The sequence below is a fragment of the Sceloporus undulatus genome, chromosome 4, assembly GCF_019175285.1.
Source record: "Sceloporus undulatus isolate JIND9_A2432 ecotype Alabama chromosome 4, SceUnd_v1.1, whole genome shotgun sequence".
NCBI lineage: Eukaryota > Metazoa > Chordata > Lepidosauria > Squamata > Phrynosomatidae > Sceloporus > Sceloporus undulatus.
This window is the reverse complement of record NC_056525.1, coordinates 87,412,245-87,424,672: the sequence shown is the minus strand read 5'-3', so window position 1 is coordinate 87,424,672 and position 12,428 is coordinate 87,412,245. Positions and strand designations below refer to the sequence as shown.

At 37.4% G+C, this 12,428-nt stretch overlaps 1 protein-coding gene and 1 pseudogene across 1 annotated transcript in view; both read left to right on the top strand.

Moving 5' to 3' along the window:
- The first annotated feature begins 1,172 nt into the window (after window positions 1-1,172).
- Window positions 1,173-1,313, top strand: LOC121930183 (annotated as a pseudogene).
- A 1,514-nt stretch (window positions 1,314-2,827) lies between these two features.
- Window positions 2,828-12,428, top strand: part of LOC121927983 (FRAS1-related extracellular matrix protein 1-like) — a 161,333-nt gene continuing 151,732 nt past the window's right edge. Inside the window, 7 exon segments of the mRNA XM_042462124.1 lie at window positions 2,828-2,918; window positions 3,040-3,574; window positions 6,715-6,809; window positions 7,800-8,095; window positions 9,105-9,304; window positions 10,762-11,085; window positions 11,192-11,300. Coding sequence (XP_042318058.1) covers window positions 3,335-3,574; window positions 6,715-6,809; window positions 7,800-8,095; window positions 9,105-9,304; window positions 10,762-11,085; window positions 11,192-11,300 — 1,264 coding nt within the window. The 5' untranslated portion in view covers window positions 2,828-2,918; window positions 3,040-3,334.

The following is a 12,428-nucleotide window of genomic DNA, read 5'->3' as shown; positions in this document are numbered from 1 at the left end:
CTTTAGCCATACAATAGCCAAAGAGTTGATTAACATTTCAGTTCTTGCTTGCATTTTCTAATGAACACTTTTTCAACCTGATAATTTCAAGACACAGAATTATAGAATCTTACAGATGGAAGAGACCACAGGGGCCATCTGCATGCAGAAATATAAAACCAAACCGTTACTGAGAGATGAACATCCATTCTGATGTTGAACAGCTCTTACAGTTCAGAAATTCTTCCTAATGTTTGCTGTATATACTCATGTATGTCTAGAAATTTTGGTCAAAAAATTGACCCCAAAAAATTGAGTCGACTTATCCACAAGTCATTGTAAGTACAGTACTTTAACTCTTTTTTTTCAAGGAACCATCCCTAGTGAAAGGCAAGAGTGCAATCTGTCCTAGTAGCACTGAGCATCCTCCCTCCCCTCTTCTTATCCATCCAGCCTTTAGGGTGAGCACAAGACAGTTAAGCCTGATGCAATTTTGTACGTTCTTGGGCATCATTTTCTTTTGCTTCATCTTTTACATTCTTTGTTACATGACCCTAAATTTTACCCTCGACTTATCCATGGGTCATAGCAAAATCCATAATTTGGGTCCAAAACCTGCCCTTGACTTATACATGAGGTCGACTTATAGTTGAGTATATATGGTGGAATCTCTTATTCTTAAACACCCTGCCTTATATTCTCCACTGTTTCCAGCCAGCATTGCCAATGTGGAAGGCTTTTCTTACTTTCTGTTTTAATTTCACTGAGTTTCTCCAAATCCTGCCTGCTCATATTTTCTTCCCATCATTTTTTACTATTAAGTGACAAGACTGTATATTTTCATCCTACTCTGAACGTTGCACACTTAACAAAATTTCCCATGATTAATTTGTGCATTTATTTGACTGAAGAATGTTTCTGCATATTTTTCAATTATGCACATTTTATCCTATTAAATATTAAAAATATGCACTTTTAAAAAAATACCCTATAAGCCTACAAATTCTTGATGCAGTTTTTGGCAAATCTCAGAAAGTGTGAACATTAATCGAAACTGCCAGTTCTGTCCATTTCTAGTTCTTATTTTCTACCCCACCTCTTATAAATTAACACTAAATAGAGTACTTGGCTGAAATCCTTTTCAGTGTTTTTATATTCCTTACCTAAAAGTCCCCCTCTAAAATCCATATGGTCGCCCTAAGTGACAGGCAACTTCCCCGGGTGAAGCTTATCCATCACACTCTGGGTATGCTGACCCCTGCAATTTCCCCAAGTGCGGGAAACCTGACTGCATAATTTGTGGTAGTCTTGACCAGGTTGGTCTTATCTCCAGTGGGACATTCTCAGTAAGGAATGCTCCTGTGTTTCCACAGCTTCAGATAGCTTTGTCGTTGCATGACAGAGGAACAAAACCATTCTTAATAGTCAGACTTTGGAGTTTATCACACATGAGGAATTTCTCTTAATTTCGAATGAAAAGAAAGTGGGGCCAGAACGCATTCACATGAATTTGCTAGTTCAGCGAATTTACATGAATTCGAATTGTGTTCGAACTGACTTCCCATTGCCCAAAAATAGCTTGCCATTGCCCAAAATTGGGTGTGATCACCTCTCACGCAATAATGTGAAACCCCATGATTGCATTCGGACTGACTTCCCATTGCCCAAAATTGCATGTGGTAGTCTGTCACGCAAAAACGTTAAACCCTATGATTGCGTTTGGATTGCCATTGGATTATACTTCCAATTTCCCTTGTCTGATAATGTCCAGTGTAATTCTCTGCCATTTTGTATCCAGTTAGCAAGCCCCCCCCCCTCTCTCTCTCTCTCTCACACACAATCAAGAGTTTCAACTAAGCTTCTTGGAAAGCTCTAAAAATAGAAAATATTCTATAAAAGTGTATCAAATTATAGAGAGGAGGAGTTTTATAGGATTTTAGTCTACACATAAAATAACCATGTGTGTCCAAGAGAGAAGATAGGAACATCTTGCGAAGCAGGTTATATCAGTTATGATTCTGCTGCATTCCAGCCCAGGCTGGAAACTTTGGTTGACAACTTGCTTATTTCAGGTTGTTGCCAGTTCAACTCCTGCTGAATGTGGACAAATACTTAAAGGGCATTTAACTCTAATTGCTGGTTTAAAAACTGATCTGCAAGTATTTGATTTATTATGAATATAATTTAGTTAATATTAGCACATAGCTTCCAAAATAATCTAGAAACTGCACTGTTTGAATTGTCCTGTCTGCAGCTGCTGTCTAATAACCTCCTCTACCTACAGGTATTCTTTTTTATTACATATTGTCCACTGAATCAGAAGCCTCTTATGGTTGCAATGCAGGGGGCCTTTCAAAATGAGTTCAGAAATACATTTTACAAATGCAATGGTTGTACTGCATTCATTCCATATTTTTCTAATTAGTTCATTTGCGTTTGGATTTCCCAGAAAACAGCAAGTTTTTGGTTGATGGGAGAGACCCAAGAATATGGAACATGCGCTCCTGCAGATGTTGCTGGACTGCTGTTCCCATCCAATCATAGCCATAATAGCCAGTGATAAATGGAAATGGCAGCCCAACATCTAGAGGAAGCTGCAGTTGATCCATACTGATCAGGTGTAGTTTTAAAAACCTAGTCTATAAAACTTTCTTTTTAAGGAAATACTACCTTTCTTTATCCCATTGAAGATGGCATTATTGTTGTACCATTTCATAGGTTTTATACTTTCTTTTCCATCCTCTCCTTATATTTCATTATACAGTATTGTATGTGTTCTTCCCTCCAGCATGTTGTTGGCTATGTGGCTCTGACTTGCTGGGTTTGGTTTGCTGATAGTCCCCAAACAAAACCCTCATTGTTTATAATCAACATGAAACAGAGTGGGGAGAAGACTCTGAGAAGAGACTGCAAATTGAAAGAAAAGGAAGCAGTGAGAGGTAACTTATCGATCAGACCAAAGAGTAATTTTGTATACTGTGCAGCCAGCATATTTCAAAACTACTTCTTAACAATATAAGTTGCTATTTTTCATTTGTCTCTTTCTCCCTCTCCATACAGGTTAATTCTGATTGCTTTCAATGATACTGGAACATTTGCTCTCTGCTGAATATTGCTGAGAAAAGAAAAGGATCTTGAACCATTTATTATTTTCAGCATCATGTGTAAATCCCTCAGTTGTGATTTGTAAGAGCTGAACTTCTGTAGGAAACAAAAAACACATTACAATTAAGTAACTGTGTTTTGAGTTAGAAAATGAAAATGAGTCAAAGCATATTTAAATAACAGTGATACGAAGTTCCATATTTTGAACATTTGTTTTTAATGACTGAAAGAAAATAGAAGGACCAAGAAGATGGAAACTATGAATGTATTCCTGGCTTTGACTGTTCTTATTCTCTTGGGGAATCTTGAACCTCTAATAGTAGCCAAACTTGTCCTGGTGAATAAAGGGATTAGCCTTGAAAGAGGACGAGTTGCATATATAACTGAAAACGAGCTACAGTTCAACATTTCTAAAGAGAGAGATTCTTGCAAAGTAGAGGTGGTTTTAAATGAGCCAGTGATGCAAAGAGTTGGGAAACTGACACCTCAGGTAAGTACTATTATTTTAGTTTCTCTTTTAAAAAATCTGATTAGAGATGAAATTAAAATTAGTTTGAATGAAACCTATGGCCCCATACAGACAGGCCAAAATAAAGCTGCTTCTAGTCACTTTGGAGGTATGCTGTTTCAATGAAGAGTTTGGAAGCTGTGCCAAAACCATGATCCAGTCCTAAGGACTGGAGCACAGCTTTGGCTCAGCTTCTGAACTCTTAGGACGCATACATAATTGAAACAGCAAACCTCCAAAGTGACCCAAAGCAGCTTTATTTTGGCCTGTCTGTATGGGGCCATAGTTAGTTATGGTTTTGATACAGTACGTTCACTCACGTCACATTCTGGGATAATTCTAACCATGTTTTTATATGCTACTTGCATTCACACACCATCAAACTGGCTTCACAAAGTGTTGTTATGTGTAAGCTATGAAAAGCAAAGTATAAGCATTAAAAGATAGCTTAAAAGCCACAGATGGATGGGCCAATTGATTGATTAAAAATGAGACAAATTCTTTAAGTGAAGGAAATAATTTGGCTTATTTTCCAAGTCAGTTAATCATGTATGGATCATCTGTACATTTACTCAGCCACCCCCATTTCTGCCAGCTTCCCTTCCAGCACAACTTATCCAGATGGGGCAGTATAGCAGTTCTCTAGATATGGTAATAGGCATCCCCTCACTTGGCTGTATGGTGTGCTCAGTTGTGAGTTCTAAGAATAAAAGTACCTGTTGTCCTTGAGCATATGCACATCCAGCCTTAACGCAAGACAAATTAAAGCACTAACCTTCATTGACAGCCTGCTTGTTCCCTGCTGCTTCTGACTGCTCCCTCCACTTCTTGGCTACTACCACTAGTTATGTAAACCATTCACTTTTGTCATCTCACAGTAGCCACCAACACAAGGGGAAGGCAATGCCTTCCAGCTGTGAAGATACTACCTTGCCTTGTATCAGGGATTTATGTGAGATGTGGTGTGACATTTTTATTCCAAGGAAAAGAAGTCCAGCCCCTGGTATTCCAGAATAGCTACTTGCCTGAGTGGTTTAGCCAAAATGGATTGAAGCTCCATCATCTTTAGAGAAAGCAACCAACCATTCAGCAATTAAGTTACTTCTCTTTGGCTGTAAGAGTCAAAGGGTACCCTTTGCTGACTTCTTACTGCATGTGGGCAAAGGGGTGAGAAGGAGAAGGGGAGGACTGAGGGGCTCTACAGACCGCCCTTAAGGGGGGGCCTACAGCCCCCCTTTTGGCGGCCTTCGGAGGGTGCAAAAAGGATCCGCAAAATGCGGCTGTATGACGCAGCACTGGAGGTGTGTCATGATGTTGCGCACCATCTGTTCACGGCATCAGGCACCCTGGTGGGGTGGAGTCGGGCATGTGTCGTCAAGACACTGCACATTGACTCTGCCCCCAGGCTGGCCTTTCAGGCTGGTCTGTAAAGGGCCTGAGTAACAGCTGGAACTATATCATAAGAAGATAACAAGGACAAGAAGGCAGAGCAACAGCAGGAGGGGGATGCAAATAATATTTGTAAATATTTTAATCCATGACAAGAAAGGGAATCACAACACATTGAGACATGTTGTCAGAAAAAAACGATCAGCCATTGAAAGATTTTCCCATTAATGGGGAAGGTTTGAAAGACAAGATCCTTTGTTTTCCTTGTTGTTATTGTTGTTACAGCTGCTGTTGTTTTTGGTGGCTTTTGCACATAAGTCTATTTTACAGAAACATTCAATGGGTCTTGTGCAAACTTTTTTTTTCAAATGCACTGTAACATATGAGAAATCATTGCAGTTGCACAAAACTGTTTTACTCTTGTACAGTGAAATTTATGGGGGGAAATATTAGAATTTTGAAAATGTGCTAGAATGAAGCAAAAATGTTGCATCCCTACATTTATAGATTGGGAAGGAAACAAGGAAAAACTGTGAAGAAAGCTTCCAGCTGTTTGAGAGTTGATCTGGTGTAGTCTTAAGAGCTGGGTTCATGTAAGTAGGATTGCTTTTAACAAGACAGAAAAATCAAGAAAAGTTCTGGGACAAGGTGACAAAGGTACCTTTAACTGAAATCAATGGCAGTTTATCTCTTCTGCCACTGATTTTGCCATTGTACCTGAAGCAAAGCAAATTGCAAATTTGTTGAAAATTGATTTTACTATGCCTTTCATAGGTGCTATTATTGGGCATATATCTCTCGGTTTTCTACTCCCTCATTTCCCATGGGAGCAGAAACAGCTTGACACTTGGTAGCATCACTCCTCTTTTCCCAGTAGTATTTGGCTTGAAGAAAGTGATGGGGTGAGATGAAAGTGAACACGACTGTGTGGAGAAGACTGGTAGGCAAGCTAACCTGAGAGAATCTGAAGTAGAAAATAAAGAGAGCCTACTGAGAATTGCACACGAAAGGGCATCAGTTTGTTGTTGTTATAACTGAATGAGAGACCACCAGGTCACCCTATCAACAGCCCTGCTCAGGAATTGCAGACTTGGGGCTGTGGCTTCCTTGATCCATCCATCCGTAATGTGGTCTTCTTTTTCCTACCGTCTTCTGCCTTACCTTGTTTTATTTTCTAGTGAGTCATGTCTTCTCATGATATGTCTAAAGTATGATAGTATCAATTTAGTTCTCTCTAGAAACCAAGATAATTGAATTGACACTGTCACACTTTGGCTTCTAGAGAAAGTTCAGTCTTGAGTTGTTTTAGTACCCACTTACTTTTTAAAAAAACTGTCCAGGTATCCATAGAACTCTTATCTAGCACTACATTTCAAATTAGTTGATTTTCTTCACTGTCCAGCATTCACAACCATACATAGAAATTGGAAATACAATGGGTGCCCATCTCTCTGTCATTTGTTTAGTTGTTTTAATTCATCTAGATGTTATTTTATTATTGTTTCTGTGAATTATAGGCTGTTAGTTGGAGGGAGGGATAATGGGCTTTATTTTTTAAATTGCTGTATTCTATTGTGTTTTACTTCATTGTTGTATTTTACTGTTATATTTTATTGTATTGTAAGCTGCCTTGATCCTGCTGGAGAGGCAGGGTAGAAATAACATTTCTATTCTATAATTTTTTATTAAATAAGTTCATTTTGTTAATTATGGCTCTCTGTTTCCCTTATCAGGTATTTCATTGCCACTTTCTACCCAATGAAGTGAAATACGTTCATAATGGATGCTCACTCCTTAAAGAAGACACTGTGATGCTGAGGGTATATAGGTATGTTCACAGTTTTTAATAAACTTTTACTATATTTAATTTTTTTCCTTTTTCTTTTTTTTACAACAGCAAGCATCATGTGGTCTAAGCATTAGACTATGACTCTGGAGATCAGGATTTGCCTCTGAAGAAAGCAAATCCCCTCTGAGCAAATCATTCCAAGAAAACCTGAGATAGGTTCACTTTATGGTCCCCATAAGTCGATAATGACTTGAAGGGACACAAGAACAAGAACATGGATTTACACAAATACAGATTTACAGCAATACATAATTTGTTGATGGTCTGTTGCTCTGAAATAAGGAGGTGTTTATTGTTAATGTCTTCATCCAAAATTTATTTTGAGTCCAGCTAGCATTTTTTGATAACCTGTTTCTTCCATATCTTCTACCCCCCGCGTTGGAAGTTCATCACACAAATTTATTTTTATTATAAATGGATGAAGGTGTATAACTTACTGTTGATTTTTTCACCTCAAGTTGTGAAGAGGCATTTCTGTTTAAATCCTCTCTGCTGTGTGCCAGTTATTCTTTTAAAGGAGTGGCAGCTAGAACTAGAATTTTATCCCAAAGGCAAGATGAGAAGATTTCTAAAACATGAATCTGCTGGATGTTGGAAAATGCTGCAGATAGCGAGAATATGCTGCCTAAACCCCCAAAATTCTATCCAAGAGTTCTGACTCTCTTCCAAGATTTGTTGATCACTTGCTGACAGGGCACTATGGCCCTGATTAAGAACCAGTGGCTTATAAGCTATTTTGTTTTATGAGAAACCACATCATTCTAGTAATTGTTCAAAAGGAATTGACACTAAAGTCTGAATAATGTGATTGCTCTATTTAAATTCACTCAGAAGAAAGCTTTTGATAAACATTAGTCAAATTATATTCAAGCATAATTCACCAATTGGTTTTCTCTCTGAAAATCAAAAAGTATATAACATATGGAAAACAATGTAAACTCAAAGAAAAATAACTTTCTCATTTGTCAGGTTTACACCACTGGAGACTATGGTAGAGAAGTTTGTTATTAATATAAAGATCAGAAGCCCAACATCAAGTCTTGCTGAATTTGGACAAGTTCATCTAGAAGTTCCACATTTCTTTGGGATTTCTCAGCCCATTGACAGAAACATTTTGAGTTTTAAATATAATGGGTTTGGTAAAGCCTGCACAGTAAGGATCATGTCATCTGAATCCCAGTTTCCTGCTGTTGGTCAACTAATTGCTGAGGACCTTAAAACAGATAAAAGTGAAGATGGACGAGTGCCCACTAAACTAAAGAAAGGTTATTTTCTTCTCCTTTTTATCTTATATTTTCATATGGAAATTCCGTTTTTCTTACTATTTTTTTAAATGTATGTATGTAAACTCCTTTATCCAAGTTCTAGTCATTTAGATTTCCACTGATGAGAGAGAAGAGGATGAGTTGAGGGTTGAGAACTTAGGGTGAAAGGGAACAGGTTCATTCTAGAAAAGAAGGGAAGTAGTCTTTAAAAACAGGAAAAAATAAATTCTTCATATCAACTAGAAGATTTAGAGTACGGTAGATAAGATTATCTTGTGTGTCTAGTTCAGGGATGGAGAAATTGTGCCAAACTTTCAAAGATTCTGAAGGCTTCCTGATGACTTTCTCAAGACCCCCCCCCAATCCAATCCTGCTTAAAAGAAATATCATTTGCATAGATCTGTTTAGTGATCTTTTGCTCCTAAACTGCCAAAAGTGGTACAAAATGCAACATTTCCTCTGAACCACTACAACACTTTTTTGAAATGGCTGAAAGTTGGCAACAACGATAATTAGATATTACATCTCTTCCAATGCAGCCTGTGGGGAGACATGGGACTGGGAGAGTGAGAGAGAGAGAGAAGCTAGTCATACAGTGCCAATACCTTTATGGCATAAGGGTCATGATTAATATTTAGATATTTTGAAAACCTTTCAGAAATAAGAAGAGATCTAGGAAGTGATGAACTGTGATTTCAGTACACCAGGGTACTTATAAACCATCGAATCCCTTCATATGTACCCATACTTATTAATATATTCAGACTTACAGTGTGTTAGAATTGCCAAGTGAATTGACGCTGAGGTGAAGTCTGCACTGTGTACTATATAATCTTGGTAGTGAGATTGTACAAATTTAAATTACTAGTTCTTTCAAAATCTGGTTTATTTATTATTTAAAATGTGTAGATTTCTGTAAAATTAATTTTGCTTCAAAGAGGGCAGATCTTTTAAGAAGCTATGATTATTTGCATTGTAAAGGTCTGTTTTCCTCCCTGTTTTGGAGCAGATGGAGAATCCAAATTACCTTGTCCCAACAATGCGGCCTGTCATTCAGGATTGAAAGAAATACGTGATCTAAAGATGAGTTGTGAAGACTTCCTGGAGATGGGTCTTAGGTACAAACACCTCAGTCCTCCATCACCTGATAAGGATTATATCTCAATTCAAGTAGAAATCAGAGAAAAAAAGAGCAGATTTCAGTTACAGGTGAGAATTGCATCATGGAAATGTAATTAATCATATTTCCCATATGGCTTTCTACTTTCCCCATCTTTACTCTCACATATTCTTTCATAAGATCAAGATAATTGCACACTGATGTAATGGCAAAATGGCCACGTGGTTGAACATTAGAACAAATGCATATTGCTACATTTATGCATATTTCTACATTAAATACTGGAATATTTTTGTTCCATGTCTAACAAGCGGACAGATCTCATGAGTGGAACCTAAAATCTTTTGAATTCCATAAAATATGCAACTGCTATCTTGAGCTACCAAATATTGTATCAGGGACACCCCCCCCCCCCCAGAAATCATCAGGTTGTTAAAAGAAATCTGGAAATAAATAAATACTGCCTTAGAATCAAGTCCAGTGATGATGCCACATATGCTCATCAAAACTATTCTGTAAAGGCTGCCCAGTGACCATTTGTCAACTGAATTTCCAACAGTTCTCTTTGATGTGTGTTGAGTGATAATACCAGAGAGAGAAAAAGGAATTTTTCAGTTTTGAGGATAATGGCTATTTTCAAAATTACAGCCCATGCAGCTTATCTTCATTGCTGTAAGGTCTGCCTGGTTTTGTGATTATGAATGTATCCTGCATGTGTATGCTTAATATAAATAAGTAGTGTAAATATATTCAGGGCTAGCTGTGCTGGCCATGCACCAGAACAAAGCAAAATACCCCAAATAATGATACTTTTATTGGCCAATCAAAATGCACAAAACACATGATCAAAGTTTTAGAAAAAATATTAGTTCAAAAAATAAGGAAAGAAAAGTATCAGTGTTGAGTCACAAGCCTACAAGACTCCTTTATTTTTCTCTCTTTATTTTTTAAATGTCTTTTGCCTGATGAAGAAGCCAGTAGAGCTTGAAAAGCTTGCATCACATGTTTCATGCATTTTGGTTGGCCAATAAAAGTATTGCTATTTTATGGATTTTGAATTTGTTAAATAAATAGTAGGATTATTTATTGGTTGATTTACTCTTGAATCCTGTTGGTACTCAACTAGACTTAGACTTATCAAATCAGTGGGATTTATCTCTGTGTTGACTGGGTCTGCTTCTACTTGTACCTCATTCTCTGCCAGGTGAATAACAATCAAGTGAGGAGTGGATGGATTACCTAGACATGCGGAGCAATTCTTCCAAATGTTACTTTGAAACACAGCCTATTGGTTATCTTCTTATTTGAATCCCAGGCTGTGGAATTTAATAACTGCCAACAATTCAGACAAGATGTGCATTTCTGCTCTGGCAAGGGATGGAGGAGATGATCCTTGGGGCACTTTCCAACTCTATGATTTTATGCCTGATAGATATTTCAACACTTTTCACAATTCAGAGAGAGAGAGAGAGGGACTTCAGCTGCTGTTGAGAAATAATGTATATTTGTCCCTTCTGTGGTGACTATGAATTATTTTCCTTTGTAGGCAGAAAATGTATGGATTCCTGTAAAGATAAAAGGTGCTATTCCAAATGGAAAACCTCAGGCTGCATTCATGGCCATGTTCATCTTGGAAATAGATGAGTTTATTCTTACTCCTCTTACAACAGTGACTTTGGATGCTGTAGATGAAGAGACCCAAAGAGGAAGACTGGTGTTCAACATTACTAAGCCTCCTCCTCAGGGATATATTACTCATCTGGAAGATCAGTCAAAAAGCATAACTTCCTTTACCTGGCAGGATTTGTATGATATGAAAATTGCTTTCCAACCCTCCAGTATTTCTCATTCTGAAAGACAGAACTATGAGGTGAGAGATGAAAATTGAGTGTTTTTCGCACTGTACATGCTCTCAAGCTACTCTGTGCCTTCAGCACAACAGTCACAAATGTGCTGAATTAATCTTGTTTTCCTAGGTTGAATTTCAAGCAATTGATAGTTTCTTCATGAGCAGCTTGCCTATCGTGGTTCATTTTTCAGTACGAAGCGCTGTAACAAATGCTCCTAGAGTTGCATGGAACATGGGTAAGGGAAATTCCATTTATGAAGGCCCTAGCTGAATGGTGTTTACATATGAGGGCTCTTGATACATTCACTATGAAGGGTCTGTGAAAAGGTAGATGTAATTCACATGCTATAAATAGATTTTTTTTCCTGAGAGGAAAGCCTGTTGAGGCATTTTTTTCCATAGAAAATATGTGCTGTTTTATTTTCTTCATCTTTCTATTAAAGCAGAATTTTGTCTCTTTCTTTAGAGCCATTATGTTGTTTTAAGTGAATTCTTAAGCATTCAATCAACACATACATCTGAATGGTTTGGGTTCTCCTTAAATGGGTACCTTGAGTGGTTTAGGTGTTTTGTTAACTGGATATCAATTAAATTCCCCACAATTAAATGGATATCAATTAAAATTTCCTCACATACTCTGGTTTGTTGTCATTTGCCATTAAGTCAGCTTCTACTTAATGGCAACATGAACTGGAGACATCCAAGAGCCCTGGTAATCAACAGCCTTGCTCTGGTCTTGCAAATGTAAGGGCCTTGCTTCCTTTCTTGAGTTAATCCAGCTGTAATGTGGTCTTCCTCTTTTTCTACTGCTTTTCAATTTATTGAGAATTATCACTTTATCCAATGAGTTATGTCATCTTATGATGTGTCCAAAGTATAATAGTCTCAGTTTCATTCTTTTTGGCCTCAGGTTAAGAGTTTAGGATTGATTTGCCCTAGGACCAATTTATTTATCTTTTTAGCAGTCCAAGCTATTTGTAGAACTGTCCTCTTGTAGCACATTCATATGAATTGATTTTCCTTCTGTCATCTTTCTACATTATTTATTTTATTAATTTAATTTATATCCTGCCTATGGGACTCAAGGCAGCTCACAATGGCCTGTTTAGATATCACAAACATACACAGAAATCCTCCTCCTGCTGCTGCTGCTGATCATCCTGCCTTTTCCCTGTCTGAGACTCAAAGTGGCTTACAACAATCAAAACAAACATAGCTTTAAAAAAAAAAACCAAGCCATGACATGTACAATTCTGATATTCAATGATATATCTTAATGAGTGAGTAGCTTACCATAAACTGATTTCTTGACTGTGGGTTCCATTTTGATTTAAAACTGAGTCAAAGTAATAATATGAATAATC